The 15,306-nt window shown below is 42.3% G+C and overlaps 1 protein-coding gene across 1 annotated transcript in view; it reads right to left on the bottom strand.

Moving 5' to 3' along the window:
- Positions 1-15,306, bottom strand: part of camta1a (calmodulin binding transcription activator 1a) — a gene marked incomplete at both ends in the record, with an annotated part of 323,112 nt that overhangs the window by 306,351 nt on the left and 1,455 nt on the right. The window contains 2 exon segments of the mRNA XM_083895577.1: positions 1,483-1,586; positions 12,481-12,582. Coding sequence (XP_083751703.1) covers positions 1,483-1,586; positions 12,481-12,582 — 206 coding nt within the window.

The following is a 15,306-nucleotide window of genomic DNA, read 5'->3' as shown; positions in this document are numbered from 1 at the left end:
GTGTATTTAGGTCTAATTACTACCAGTTCTCTGAAAGAAGAACTTTTTCTTCTTTTTTTTTTTTTTTTTTTTTCCAGTCGTGGAAATGAAGGAGATAAATTCATCAACCCGTCCCCCGAGAGAAGGAACACATTACAAAACATGTCTCTGAGGGGAAATGAAGTAACATATGCCGCTGTTAGGGGAAAATACTGTATAACATGTTTGTGCAGTTAAATAACCTGAAACCAAATCACTTACTCTGTGTTTACTGTAGCTTAGGTAACTAATATGGAGTGTTGGGCTTGATCTGAAGAGACACGCACGAGGATGATGCAAACATGAAATAAGAGACACCTCCAGCTTTTTTTCGCAGCGCTGATGTTAAAACGCTGTTTCGTGTTGTACGGAGAGTCCCTCGTGATGATTAAGGAAGCAGGAGAGGACGTTAGCATGGGATTCATGTCAAACGTTATGACCATGATGATGTTTATTCTTTGATTTGACAAACTGTGTCACAATCTATAGACGCACAGCACTGTATGTCACTGAATATTCTATATTACACTGTAAATTCAACGTATCGAATCAAATTAGAAACATATAAAAACAAAGAACTCTGTCCAATATCTTTAATTAATTGGAAAGTTGTGTTGAAAGGAAGTCGTTGTGCGCTGCAACAACATCCGTTTTCTAACTCTAACATTTTATTTAATGCTATTTAACCTTTGCACATACTTATTATAACTAGTGCTAGGCACTAGGTTAATGCACGTTAACGCATGACGCGTTTCCATGGCGACTGACCGGAAAAAGGCGCGCGCGTCTGGCACGTTTACGTGTTGCCGCGACACCGGAGTCCAGGCACCGTTTACCAGTTAGCTCCGTTAGCTTCGTTAGCTGCATTAGCTCCTTTTAGCGCCGTTAGCGCGCCTACAGTCAAACTGGAGCGGTCTGTTTATTAAACGATAAGAGCAGCGCTACAAATAATAGCGTTACTTTAGAGACTCGTTTTAACAATCGGGAGTCACATATACATGACGTCACGCACGTCTTTTTCCGGTCAGTCGTCAGGCGTGAACGGGCGTTAGCGTCGACGCCGTTAGCGCGCCCAGCACTAATTATAACGTTGCGTCTTGTGTCTTGCTTTGCAACTGAGAGATACGAAACTAAATTCCGCTATGTGCGCACGTAATGACAATAAAGAATCCAGACAATCAAATCAAACATTAAATGCATTCAACGCGTCAAATTATAACAAACACAGTTAACATTTAGCACATAGCCTATATGGGTGTGTGTGTGGGGGGTTTTTCCCCCCCCCTATGTTTATATTTTGAACCTCATGTGGAAGAAGCATCGATTTGCTTTGAAGACGCTTCACACGACTGACAAATCCATCTGAAAAGGCCCTGAGAGAGCAGCGTGTCTTTTTTAGATGGGCACCTTTTACAAAGAGATGCAGTGAGAAGAAAGTGATATGCTAAGGAGCGGTAGCCTTACCTCATTAGTGTTCCACCGGTGTCTCTCCTTTGGCAGCGAGGTGCATTTCGGTAGACATTCAAGCAGCTTCTTGGGCAGGTATATTTTCAAATGTCCGTGTTCATCTGCGAAAAAGAGCAACGCAAAACAGAATATTTAGCACTGGGTTTTTATACCTTATTGACTTGCTCATCTCCCTCTTTTTCTGTCCGTCAGTGGCTCTGGAGCACTGACTCTGGAATAATAACATTATTTCCCACTGAATCAGGAAATTAATAAAAAAAAAAAAAAAAGACAGAGCCTACATTTTTATTTTGTGCACGGTTAAATTATTTTACTGTGAAATGCATCCTATCTGGGGAGTTAGCGACAAATTTTTCACTGTCAACTTGCAAGGGCTGTGTCTATTCATTATTTAGACACAATAAACACCCTTGAGTGATTTTATAGTGAACAGGGATTTAGTATAGGACTCTGTGTGCAGCATGCAAAAACGTGCTACGTTATTAAACTGAAATAATTACAATTACTGGGTCCGATGCGACGATTATTATGCATGTCCTTCAATTCATAATTTGCATTCCACAATCGGTTCACAAGTATTGTAAAAACAGCGAGGCGGCGTCGAGGCACCCTCATGCGTGCATCGATAAATGACTTCAACTCCAATACATTCATCCTGATGAAAAATGCAAATGGCTGAGGTGTGAATACACGTCGTTTCAAGAAGAATTCCATTACATTTGAAGGTTGGTTTTTTTCTTGTAATTTATAGATAAAACGATAATCTTATTGACAACGAGATCACGATAAGAAAAGTATTGAATTGTCAATCATTGTGAGATGACGGAGGAAGTATTTTATTTTATTTTTTTACAAGGGGAAGTTGGACACAGTGCTAGAAAGTCTGTGAAAAAGATGTATGGCATGAATAGACTTGTGTCAGACCGTGTTGTTGAGGACATATTTCAGCTTATGTAGCAGCACATCAACAATATGAGTATCTCTTTGCTCCTGCAGCTGCCAGCAAAGTTTACTTTACCCCCACCGCCGCACAAAATCACACAGACCGTGAGTTTCTAATCTTTTTTTTTTTTTTTTTATACGCCACACTTCTAATGCATTTACAAGCTCTAAATCAAAACCCCGCAAATCTTATATGCAGAGTTAGTAAATCCAGGTAATGTTCCAGCATGTGCAAATGAACCTGTTATCCAGTTTTAATGTGTGTGGATTTAATGTAAATAAATCTGCCGACGGTGATGCAAAATACTGCGTTTATGTGAAACGCAATTTAGTGTAAAAAAAAAAAATAAGCTACATCAAAGGAAAAAAATATATATATCAGAGATTGAGTAACATTTCAGGTTTATATAAATGCAGGTTCAGATACGGAGAGAAAGGAAATATCAGTAAGTAAAAGGGGACGGACGGAGGGGGAAGCCTCGGTATGAACACCGTCTACAGATCCCCAGGGAAACTGATGTCAGTGGTTAAATGAAGAAAAAGGGAGGAAAAGTTCAACCACAGAAATGTACCACTTTACAGCCAAAACAAATAATGATTATGAGGATATAACAAGAGCGTGTGCAGCTCGCTGTACTCGACATCGCAGCGGGAACAGAAACTGCCCCAAAAAAAAAAAAGAAAACCTCTGTCGGTCCAAGGCGGTGGAGCTGAACCCCTGAGTGTTTACCGCACGTAAGCTGTGGAACATCATCGCTCCCAAAGGAACTCAACAGCAGATCTGTAGCATTTGCCATTTCCATCTGTACCTCCAATTCCACGTGTAGAATTGTGTTTTATATATCGGCTGCACAGGTATCTGTAATCATTTGCTATGCCTAATTAAGAATCACACACAACATCTGCTCCTTGGTACCAGCAGAGCGGTTTCACTGTTAGAACTGGAAAACACGCCGCAACTGAATAATCATCAGCAAAGGAGGAAGCAAACGCTGGTTTTACCCACAGACACAAACTTAAGGAGGACATAGTATACCCTATTTCTCCAAGTTAACTTAGTTCCCTGGTGTCCTAATGAACATGTCTGTGACATGCTTTGGTCAAAATACCATAAGGATGAAGCACCACAGCAGTTCAATGATCCTGCTAAAACAGCCCTGTTCAGAACGCCCTGTTTAGTAGTATCTCTTTAGGTCCACCTTAAAGGTCCACCTTAAAAAAAAGGGACAGGAAATGACATCAGCCACAGAGGCTACTGGGAGCTAACAGCAGTTAGCAGTTGGAAAAGTGATCATTTGCAGGCTCTAGCAGGCACATTGCCATCATATATAACATGGACAGATAAATCCTCTGAGGGTGGAAATTTGTGTAGAACTCTGTGCTGCACTGTGGAGCCAAGAATAGAACCTTTCGCGGACTTCACGGCCTTCCAGGTTTTTTCGGATACCGTTGCCCTCGCCAGCACTCTCACTGCACTGAATTAAGCGCGTTGTGACGTTCCAATGAGCGCTGGAGTCATTTTTTGAGTCCCAAATATACAGATTTAAATTATTACAAAGTTGATTTTGCATAATATGTCCCCTTTAAAATGTGCTCGCCTTAATGTTAAGGCACATATTTGTTTACAGTCTGATAAAAGGTTAAAAAAAAGCCCTTCAATATTAAAGCCCACTCACAGATGGAAATTTACACTTGATGGCTTTACACAACATGGCTCAGTCCAAAGACTTGCTCTTCTTTTGCCATCCTCTAAACACATGCTCTGAGGATTCTCTCTCTCTGTAACCAACAGAGAGCAGTAGCAGCAGATACATATGGCAAGTCTGTCTCTACACAGATTATTCAGGATTCAGTGTAGCCCCCTGGCACAGCCTCCTGTGACACCATCAACACCAGACAGAGCTGGATTGGAAATATGCCTCCAGTATGTTGAGGATTTTATCACCACAAGAGCCAGGATAGAAATCTACCGTAGGAGGATTTGACTGCTCGGAATCTGCCAGCAGGCGGGGTAAGAAAAAAAAACAAAAAAAAAAAACACTCGAGATGAAAACATACAACGCGGAGGACTGCGACAAATACAATGAAACTCAAGTCTCTCGCATTGAATTTAATCATTTAACAAACTCATAATTACACCGGTCATTGCACAACATGTTTTTGTACCAAAGAGTTGTTGACTTTACAACTCTCCCCGCCACAGAGGCCTGAATTATGCAAAACACGCGGTTAAGTATGCCGTGCACGTGAAAGGTGAAACAACTGCATTTTTGCTCCGAAATACCACTCTTGTTCTTGTCAGCTAACACCACACCCCCCCCCCACCCCCACCACCCCCCAAGCTGCAAAGCCACCTGTAATCCCTGCAGGACCAATGTGTTAACTGGTTTTCTCTTAATCTTTTAACCTTATACAGACACTTCTGAAATCAAATTAATGGGGGATAATCGGGTTACTAATGTGCACGTAACTGTAAGAATTTATGTGAGGAGTCTTAATTGTATTTTTTTTGAAAGCAAATAAATCTGACTGACATAAAGGCTTTTGGATTTTTACTGGACACAGTCACCGGGAGAGGTTTGCTCTTATAGTCTGCAGCATATTTCAAAAATGTTCACTTATTATTATGACATGTAAGGACTTTTTATCTGTGTTTTATGGACAGAAATGTTCATAAGTCAGTTCATCTCCGCAATGCATGACCTAAAACATTGCTTTAATGTTGATTCCCAAACACAGCACGTGCCGATGCTCAGGTACAGCTTTTGTGGTTGGCCTTAAACTGTCGACTTTAAGTGTCGACTCACTGGTTTATATTTTTTGAGTTCAAAGAGTAGAATACGTAGCCGTTTGAAATCGCCGTGTAGTCCCATATTATAAGAAAAAACATGGCTGGACAGTAATTCTAAAAGATGGCAACCGTGCAAAGTTTTCATTACTTAATTATTGTGAACTGTTCTTGACAGTCACCAGCCAAATTCCGAGGTTGTTTTATGTGCTGAAGAACCAGAGCATAGGAACCCCCCCCCCCCCCCCCAAACCCAAAATAAAGCACAAGGAACGATTATGGCTGCAGCTCAGGCCTGGCAGAGTATCACAATGGAATATGCCAAGTGTCTGCTGATGTTTTTGGATCCAGAAATGCATCGACCGAAAAAAAGATTTGCAACTAAATATTGCACATTTTGAGAGCAGCAATAGCAGTCTATTGAGTATTCCCCTGTATTCATTTAAAAGCAGATGCACACGCACTGCAACAGTCTTCTCTTATAAAAGCCAGATTTTCAAAATGCTTGCGGCATTAAAACAGAAACTTAACCATGTTCAGAAAAAAAAAGCTACACAGACTGTTAATCATGACACTCTCAGAGCTTACAGTACATTAACATCAAATACCACAGAGGGCCGTGATGTTTAAGGTTTTACGCATATCAAATGTGAACGACTGTATTTCTTTGCCTCAACTACAGTGCGGTGCCATTTAAAATAAAGCACGCGTTTTAGACCTCGTATTCAGATGTTCACTGTTGGTCTCCTGTAATCTGGGAGCCTTTGTCTGACATGAGAGGGGCCTTGTTTACAGAAGAATGTCTCTCACGAAGCTCTCGCGGGACACAAAAGCAAACCGTTTCTTTTTTTTCCGTGGCACAACATCCTCATAACTGGAAACTGTTTGGGTCTGTGTCTTTTTCGGCTTTGCCATTTATCCACACTGTTATTATTTCAGCTGCTGTGTGAGTCTTCCACTGGGCATTTTCCAAGATGTGTGACGAAGCAACTGCGAGCACCCTAACTAAGTGCTGCTTACTAATTAAAGATCCGTCCACAGTGGTATGGAAATCCACATATAGTTTGTGCATCAGCTAAAATCCGCTCACGGGGGGAATAATAGCGTGAACGCCAGATTTGGAATACATTTACGGAACACAGAAAACCTCTCTATAATAAAACTGTCTGAGATGATCAGTAAAGAACATACTGCCAAACAATAGCTGATTAAAGTCTAAAAGGGTATCCTGCGTCTTTGTATTTCCAGTGCACTCCCCTGCACGGTTTAATATATATTTTGGAGTCTAAACAGCAGGCTTAATGACTGCTTGTAAATTAGCCAAGAAAGGGGTGTACACAGAAAACTACTATTTGATTGTAAAACACTAAAGTGCAAGAGAGGCTGATACCAGAGCTTGTTATGTGAGAGGATGAGCCGAGCTGAGCTGAGCTAGCACACTGAAGCCAATTACGTTCTAGGTCTTGATGAGCAAGATCACATACAAAAGGCTAAAGAGGCAGAGGAGCTCTCTTCAGTGGAGAGAGAGTTCTACAGGTTCTGCAGCTTTCATGTTGCCATGCGTGGTTACCATCACCCTTCATAATTCAAAAAAATCACTCCTCTCCGTCGGGTATAAAAATATACATTTCTGTGCACTGATGTTTGGATTATCACTGATCCTGGCTGCTAAGCAAACACTTGGGTCGAATTTAAGGGTATCTGTCACGCTAGCTTGCTCCGGCCCCACCCTAGAGACGAGAGCGAGGGTCATGAGACTGGAAAGGCTGACAAAAACAAATCTTTAATCGATAACTGAGCCCTGAACGCGAAACCCTCCCTCTTCCCTCTCTGTCTCACAGCGCTCCGGGAGTGACAGTTTTTCTTTTTAATCTGTGCCCACATTGTGGAGAAATTGCAAGCTAATGTTTTGGCTATAGATCATTCAACAAATCGCTGCTGGCAGTGCATATCCAAAGTAACAGTCTGAATGCAAACATTTTCCACAACAGTTCAGTGGCTAATATGGCCTCAGGCGAGGTGAGGAACAGTGTAGCAGTATCTGTTCTTTAGTGACTATACCTGAAACATGTGGGGAGGTGAGTTACTGACAAGCAAACAGGCCGCAGGATAAACATTCTGCACATAAACGGAGCCAAGGAACTGGTTAAGAACAAGTCATCAGAAGTAATGACTGATACGGTCGATCGCCTTTGAAAAGGAGCCCATCATTTGTCTCACATCAAAGTTTGAGTCCAACATCCTGCGAGAACTACCCATTTTGCATATTTCCTAAGACAGCATCTTTTCAACTCTCGCCAACGCCACTGTGACGTCATCCATTGGTTTAATAAATATTTTGGCCAGCACCAATCTCGGATTCTGTGTTAATCAATAATATATTGCAAGACAACCATATAGAGATATATCAAGGCATCTGTCTAACTGAAGAAGACAAAACGTCTGTGAAAAAATTAGGTGCAGGACATGGACGGGGTGTCTCCTTTCGCCGCTAAAAACTCCCTCTTCTTCGGGCCACACTCTTAGAAATAAGGGTTCCAAAAGGGTCATTCTACAAGGGCTGAGGTTCTACCTGGAACCTTTCCTGAAGAAAGGGTTTTTCAAGGGTTCTTTGTAACACTAATGGTTCCAGTAAGAACCATTTTGATCCAGAGAACCCTTTAAAACCCCTTTCCTGAATAAAGGGTTTTAAAAGGGTCCTTGGTGGAACCATCCAAAAGGGTTCCAGGTGGAACCTTTATAAAAAAGGTTCTACCTGGAGCCAAAAAGGGTTCTCCTCCTAAAAGAGTTTTATTTCTAAGAGTGCAGTTGACTTCCACCCAAGTTTCCCCTCATTCGTTTGAGCAGCGCCACCGTGAGGACACATCAAGTAGCGACGCCAGGCACTGTTTACTTTAGAGCCCCTTAATCCCCTGATCGTATTGCACAAGGAAGGATGACAATATATCACCAAATCAATATTTTTACCCACCCCTACCTGCAACCATGCATCGAAAGGCAAGGTTCCCAACCTGGGGTCCAAGCCTTCCTCTGGGGGTCACCAGAGATCAAATGGGGGGCACAAAGCTTTGTAATTTCTGAGGTTGTGAGGTTATTCAAATAATATTTGTTTTCAAAAATTGAATTTTGAAAATCCCAATCACACACTCTACTCTATATACACCACCCAAATTAAAGTATTATTTTTGTCCACCTTTGAATGTATTAAACTATTTATTACCAACACCTAATAAGTAAAATATCATGTCCAAGAAAAGTGCCAAAGACTCAGATAAAGCAAGGCAATATCTCAAGAGTTACCTTGGATTTGATTTTGTGAAAGCCCACGACAGTTTTTATTCATAAATAGGGACAAAGACCTACAACTGCTGTTTATTCCCACATCTAAAATGCTTTTTTTGGTGCGTGTGCGTGGACAGATTCAAGGAAAAAAGGTCGGGAACCACTGAACCTCACTGTCAATCACACGGTCTATTTAGTGGCTCTAAATGGGACCATCATTTACAAAACGGTGTACTGAAACTCGCGATTAAGACCAAAAAACCCATTGGCAACAAGTTTACGGACATAATAATCAAGTGAGATGTGAGGTTATTTTCTCATAGACTAACACACAAATGGACTTCCATCCAGCGTATATACAGCAGGTTTCAGTCATTTCGGCATTGGGTTCACTTTCAGGACTCTGCGAATACGTCCATTTCTATATGCAGCCTCAGCATCTAACACTGTATATTTTAGCTGAAGGAAAAAAACAAGTGTACCAGCCAACACTGAGTCTTTTTAAAGACAGAGGCAGCATTGTTTTACCCTGGTATTACACCGTCATCTGTCACAATGTCATCAAACTTGTTGCTTCTCCTGCAAACGTTAACCCCTGCTTTGTATTGTCGGGGGCAGAACAGCGCTCACGCGCTTATACTTTCGCAGTGAGAGAAAGAGATGGAAACTCTTGTCGAATCATTTCACGCCATCAAGTCGTCTTTCTTTGCGTGCACAAAACATGCAGGTACAGGAATTTCAGAATCTTTCAGCAGCAAACAAAAAGAACAAACACACAAAAAAAAAAAAGCCATTAATTCAAAGCATGCGGAGGAATATGTTACACAGCCAACTTACATGCAGCACGTATAGATTCCGCAGTGATGCGGTGAATGGTGATGAGAAATGTCAAGTATTCAAATTTAAACAATCTACACAGTGATTTTATACCAGAGGTCTCAAACTCGCGGCCCGAGGTCCACATGAGGCCACATAACTCATTTTTATTATTATTTATAGATTGGTTTTGCATCATAAATATGTTTTTTCTATAGCAAAAACAAACTTCACAAAATGTTAAATTACTGAATATGGATATATTGATAGAATTTCAAGCTCACTGAACACTTATTTTTTTAAACTAATCAGTTTCACTTCTGTCTGTACCTCCTCCTGACATCTCCAGACTAAGATGCTCATTGGCCCCAAGGTCATTTGAGTTTGAGACCCCCTTGTTTTTATACACACAGAATCAGGCAAAATGTCAATCCACGGCACCTAGACCGGAGGGTAACATGGTTACAAGATGTTGACAGATGAAAAATCTAAAAAGAATGTGGTCAAAATGTGAAGCAGAGATTAATTCAGGCAGCCAAGGTGCAGTGGACAACTGCTGACATGATGTCAATACATTGTGATGAATCTGGTTGTGAGGCATGAAGAAAGAAGGAGGAAAGGTAAATAGGAGGAGGGGTGGGATAGGGGGGTGGGGGGGGTTTAACCTGCAGGAGGCTACAGCGATGACATTTACACTAATGGACTATTGCCCCTGTAGCCTTCAGATTAGTACACTCTGCCGGGAGTCAGGTCCGACCCCCGAAACTCTGACTAACGTCACCGATCGTTTGTGGTCAGATATCGTGTCCGTCAACGAATTCAAAGCGAACCAAAATTCAACGCGTGATTTTCCGCATATTGCCGTTTCCACAATTCACAACGTACGAAACTGATTATATGCTGCGGATATAAGGAAACGTCGTGGCGCTTGATTAAAGGCCCCCTGCACTTGTGGGAAGACCGTGCGCTGAGTTACTGTGACACAGGACAATTTAAGTCATGTCATATTTCCCTGGCAGTAATAACAGTGATTGGCCTATAGTCCAGGGGCCGCTCTTCCCCGGCATGATGGCTCTTGATGGGGACATGGAGAACAGTATGTAGACTCACTATAGCCCGTGTTAGTGTACGACTGAGAAACCAATTATCTTTATCATTTGCCCCATAGCCTGTTCGATAACACGCTCACATGCGGTGAAATTACTAACCGCCCACAAGCAAAAGAAAAAGAAAAGTCAACTGAACTTCACCGCGGTGTTGCTATGTTACCACAAAACTATGTATGGCAAAGGGAACACTGCTTTCTTAGTCGCTATAGCATGTAGGATGAGCGTTTGACCTGCAAGAGCTGTTACACAAGGCCGCAAAAAAAAAAAAAAAGGACACGTTTGTTTTCTCCCCCCGCCGCTGGGAAACACGGGAGGAGTCTAAACGCTAGTGACGGATTCAAATTGCTCTAAATCTCGCTCGACTTAATTGCGCCGCGACCAAACGAGACGCAACATCTGCGGCGCTTTTTCCCTGCTTACGATCACGACACGCGTCGCGGGTGAAACGGCATAATAATAAGAGAAGACTGTCAAAAAGAAGTGGGGGCCCCACGTTACTGGAAGTTCAACAAACATGCACACGCGGTTAACTGCCTGCAACAAACTGAAAATGACTCTTTATGTGTTCTCAGCCCTCACCAAGCTCACCCATCCATAAAAATCCCATCTCAAGGAGAGCAGAGGTGAGGTCTCTCTCTCTCTCTCTCTCTCTCTCACTACCTCTCTTTCCTTCTCTTTCACGTCCTCCGTCTTGCTTACACAAACAAAAGCCCTTCTTTCTGTCTCATAACTACTCCCGCAATTACGCAGACGATTACTCAGATCAATGGTTTACCTGTCTGTTTGAGCCGCTCTGCTCTGCTCTGCCACAGTGTCCTGGCGAGGCAGGGGTGAAAAAAACCTCTGGGCTAAAACGCATTAAACGGGGTGTCTGACATGGGTCCAGCATACTGTAACACCACGCAATAACATGACAGAGAAGAGCAAGAGTGGCAAAACATATTGTCAGTCACTGCTGTCACACATGAATCCATCCTGCTTCGGAGATCTGAACAAGCCATCGCGAAAAACCTTCTCTGTTAAAAAAAAAAAAGATCTGGTGCAGCAGGAGCTCACCCGGTGACAGATATCGAGTGTGGAGTCTAAAAAGAGGGTTAGGGGATGATTTGAGACTCTCTATTTAGAAATGACAATACATGAGCACACTTAATTACCCGGTCTCTAGTCTGGATCAACAGAGTCTTCCAGCGGTGAAGAGGCTGCTGTATTCATTAGCGGTGAACAGACGCTTTTCTGCTGAGGAGCAATCTGCTTTACGGAGAACTTTTTTTCTTCTTTTTTTTTTTTAATGGGTAAAGACAGAGGCAATAAAGGGGGGGGGGAACTCAGGCCACAAATAACATCGAGACTTTGGCCTATATTTCTGACTGATTTGTTTTGGCAGTGAAAACAGCACTTGTGTGTAGACTTGTCAGCGCACTGAAGCAGCTGTTTTTTTTTTCCCCAATTCATAAAAAGCTATGATGTTGTGTCGTCTTTGTTCTTTGCCCCTTGTCTACTGTTCTCGTGGAGCCCGAATGTAATGAGTGGGAAAGCAAGGGCAAGGATTAAATCCATCTGAAGGAAAGGAAAATACTATCGGCTACAAGTGTTTTCAGCCCTGCGTTAATATTTTCTGATCATTCACGGTTGGATTTTTTTTTTTTTTGCTACATTATAAAGTGCTACTGTTAACTTTGTTTGATTTGCTCTCATCTATCAAATGCGGGGGTTGAAGAGAGGCGGGGAAAGGCAAGTACAGGGCCATAATTGATGGCTCAAAGTGTAAGCTTTCTCTCTGAGGGGCCGCTCAGGTCCTGATCCCCTGGCCTTAACCTGAAACAATCACTCTTAGTTAACAACAGCACTTCAGCTATTGACAGCGTGATCCCGTAAAGCAGACACTTCAATCAACAGAGCAGCCGGAGGTGGTGTTGTGTTGGAGGGGAATAAAAGGAGGAGGGGTCATGGGTACGGATGAAATCAAGAAGTAAATAAATGAATCAATGAATGAATAATAGATTGGCCAGCGAGTGGCCTCTTGGAGCAGCAAATGCAGTATTAATAACTGACTCTTACTGTTCATCTCTGTGTCATCACTGATACTCTTAGGTGGACCATGGCCAGCATAACACACTGCTGATCTGTACATTCGATCCGGATTACGAACTTTCTTCAGTCCTTCAGGAGGCAAAGAGAAAAGTAGAGAAAATCGAGGAAAAGAAGCAGAGAACTGCCAGCCTGTGATTACTAAGCAAAACCCCCATGCAAGCACTATCAACAGAAGCTAGACAGTATATTGAAACACATTTAGAATACACATGAGCTTTTGGGGCAAAAAAAATAAATAAATATGATGGGTATAATAACAACAATAATGGTGATGATGATAAATCGCAGTGAATTACTTTGTTTGGATTTAAAAGTGTGAATGTTTGTATTGTCGGAGTATTTTTAAACCTACAGGACAAAAAAAAAAGAAAAAAGAAAGGCCAGGAAATAATAAGGGTCAGTGTACCTCCGGTCTAGTTTGATACGGGTCAATAATACTCCCTATTGCATCACTGGCAAAGCGGATTAATCAATACAATCAATCAGGAGGCAGTGCAAAACAGTCGGTTAAGGTCTATTACAGGCAGGCATTAGAAACGATACGTCTCAGGGACCACAGAACCGGACCTGGGTCCCATCCATCCACACCTCACTGATTCAATTAAATGGCTGGATTTAAAAAAAAAAAACATTTTAAAAAGAAAAGTAGTCAATGATTCAACACAAAACTGCGAGAGCAAAGTGAGTCGTCCGACATCGTGGGGAGGTTAAATTCACCCTTCTTTACAAAACAGCAGAGAAATATTTATACCATTGCTGCACAAGCACTTTCGTAAGTTAACGGCTGACTGCGTGCTTATTTGATGTTTTGCTGCCGCTTCACCCTGAACTTTGAGTGAAATGATAACATTGTGAAACTTTTTTTTTTTCAAGTCACCCACTTGAAAATAAAGAAGAGATATTACTGCCTGCACGGCTGAGGCCGTGGGCCTGATTCATGTTTTTATTTTAAAGCAACAATTGTTTCTGTTGTCATCAGTGTCCTGGCTGCGTTACACGTTATTTATTGCATTTACACACTTTACACGACGCACTGGTGCAGATTTTACGCCTCGCTAAACTGTCCCTTTGTCATTGCCCTTGTGTTTCTCTTAAATGAAGGTAAATACAGTTCTGCAGTGTTTCCAAAAAAAAAAAAAGAGAAAATTCTCAAAGCTTCGAGGGTAAACGCACGAAGACTGGTTTTCAAACACAGTGTCAACGCCACAAAAGTGTTAGTGCTGTAGCTCGTGTTTACATAAGTGCTTGTTTGTTTATTTCTCACATTTGGCTCTTACGCAGCAGTATTTGCACGAGTCTCAGCTCTCTTTGGACCGAAGACAACTCAAAGCAAATTTGTCCAGATCGAGCTGGCTCAGATTGAGACACATCAAGCTCGTCTTTTCGCAGTCCTCCAGGTCCTTACACTTACAGTAACAGACCGTCAGAGTGTGGAGGAAACAGTGCCCTCCTACACCCAAAGGGTTCTGACAATCAGTAAGGCTGAAGGATGTAAACATTACACCCCTGAGGAGTCAGACTAGGCCACAGCCCCTTTAGTTTAACTGGAGATGTAACCCTCGCTTGTCACGGGGCCAAACAAGTGAGAGATCAAGATCAGCACTGCCGGCATTCCACAAGGACAAAAAGGTTAAGGAGCGCGTCGCGTTCGCGTCTAATCGGACGGCGGCCCATCCCACGCGTCCTTCATGTTAAAAAACTGCACGTTCTTCATTAGCAGACGAAATAAAGGAAAAAGTCGGGGCGCGTGAGCGAAAGGTTTGGCACGAGAGTTTTGTGTAAACGCCCCGACAGCCAGATTTGCACAAGGCAACGTTGCATTTACATTAAGATACGAGGCTCCAGCTTTCTCTTCTTTATGCTCCCCTTCCTTCCTCCTCCTCCTCCTCCTCCTCCTCCTCCTCCTCCTCTTCTTCTTTCCACTGACCGGCGGCCTCACAGGAACACTGAAAATAACTTAACCTGCTCAGCGATGGGACTTTCAAGTCAGGGTTTTTAAGCGAGAGCGGCCGCGTTGTTGGACAGGAATCGAGTTTAACAAGTGGAGCCCGTATATTAAGTTCAGCTAGGTAGATGAATACATTAGAAGTATACACCACAGTGAAGTCATTACTATCATAAAACCAGATGTCTTCATTTTTTTTTTTTTTTGTCATAGCCACAGACTGATCCCTCATGTTGTATGTAGTGTAGCTCAATAGCACCCCCTGGTGGGACTGGTTTTAGTGGTTGGCACACTGACATCCAAACAACTGAAATCCCCACTGTTTTATCTTTGCCTCTCACATGGGCACAGGTAATTTGTTTACACCCATTTGAAACATTAAAGTGTTTCCACATCAAAAAGGATTCGTGTTTGAGGTTGGTGACACCAGACTGTGACAGAAGTCTGTTCCATTTCCAAGCCTGTCACAAAACAAACATCACGAGCAGCTCAGAAACAGCTGGCCCGAACAATTTATGTTGAATTATTATTATTATTTTTTGGGGGGGCGGAGGGGGGTTAAATTATGCGGCCCAATTAAAAGTCTAGCATTCGTCTTCGCGTGTCACGCAAATCAATAGATATATAAAATTAACACGAGTTCAGCAGGAATATGGTGTGTTATCGACGTCCTATCATTGCACTCATTTCTGTCCAAATTCAAGGTGACAACACTGAAATACGCCTCATCATCATCTGAAACTTTCATCCACACCAAAAACTGTGAATATCAAGCCTGGTTCAAATACTCCAGCATCACAGATGCCATCAGCTAATAAGGAAAAGTAGTCCCTTTAGGGCTAATGCGT

The sequence above is a fragment of the Microchirus variegatus genome (assembly GCF_963457635.1).
Source record: "Microchirus variegatus genome assembly, chromosome: 9".
Classification (NCBI taxonomy): domain Eukaryota; kingdom Metazoa; phylum Chordata; class Actinopteri; order Pleuronectiformes; family Soleidae; genus Microchirus; species Microchirus variegatus.
The sequence above is the reverse complement of the archived record's forward strand: the minus strand, read 5'-3'. Positions and strand labels throughout refer to the sequence as shown.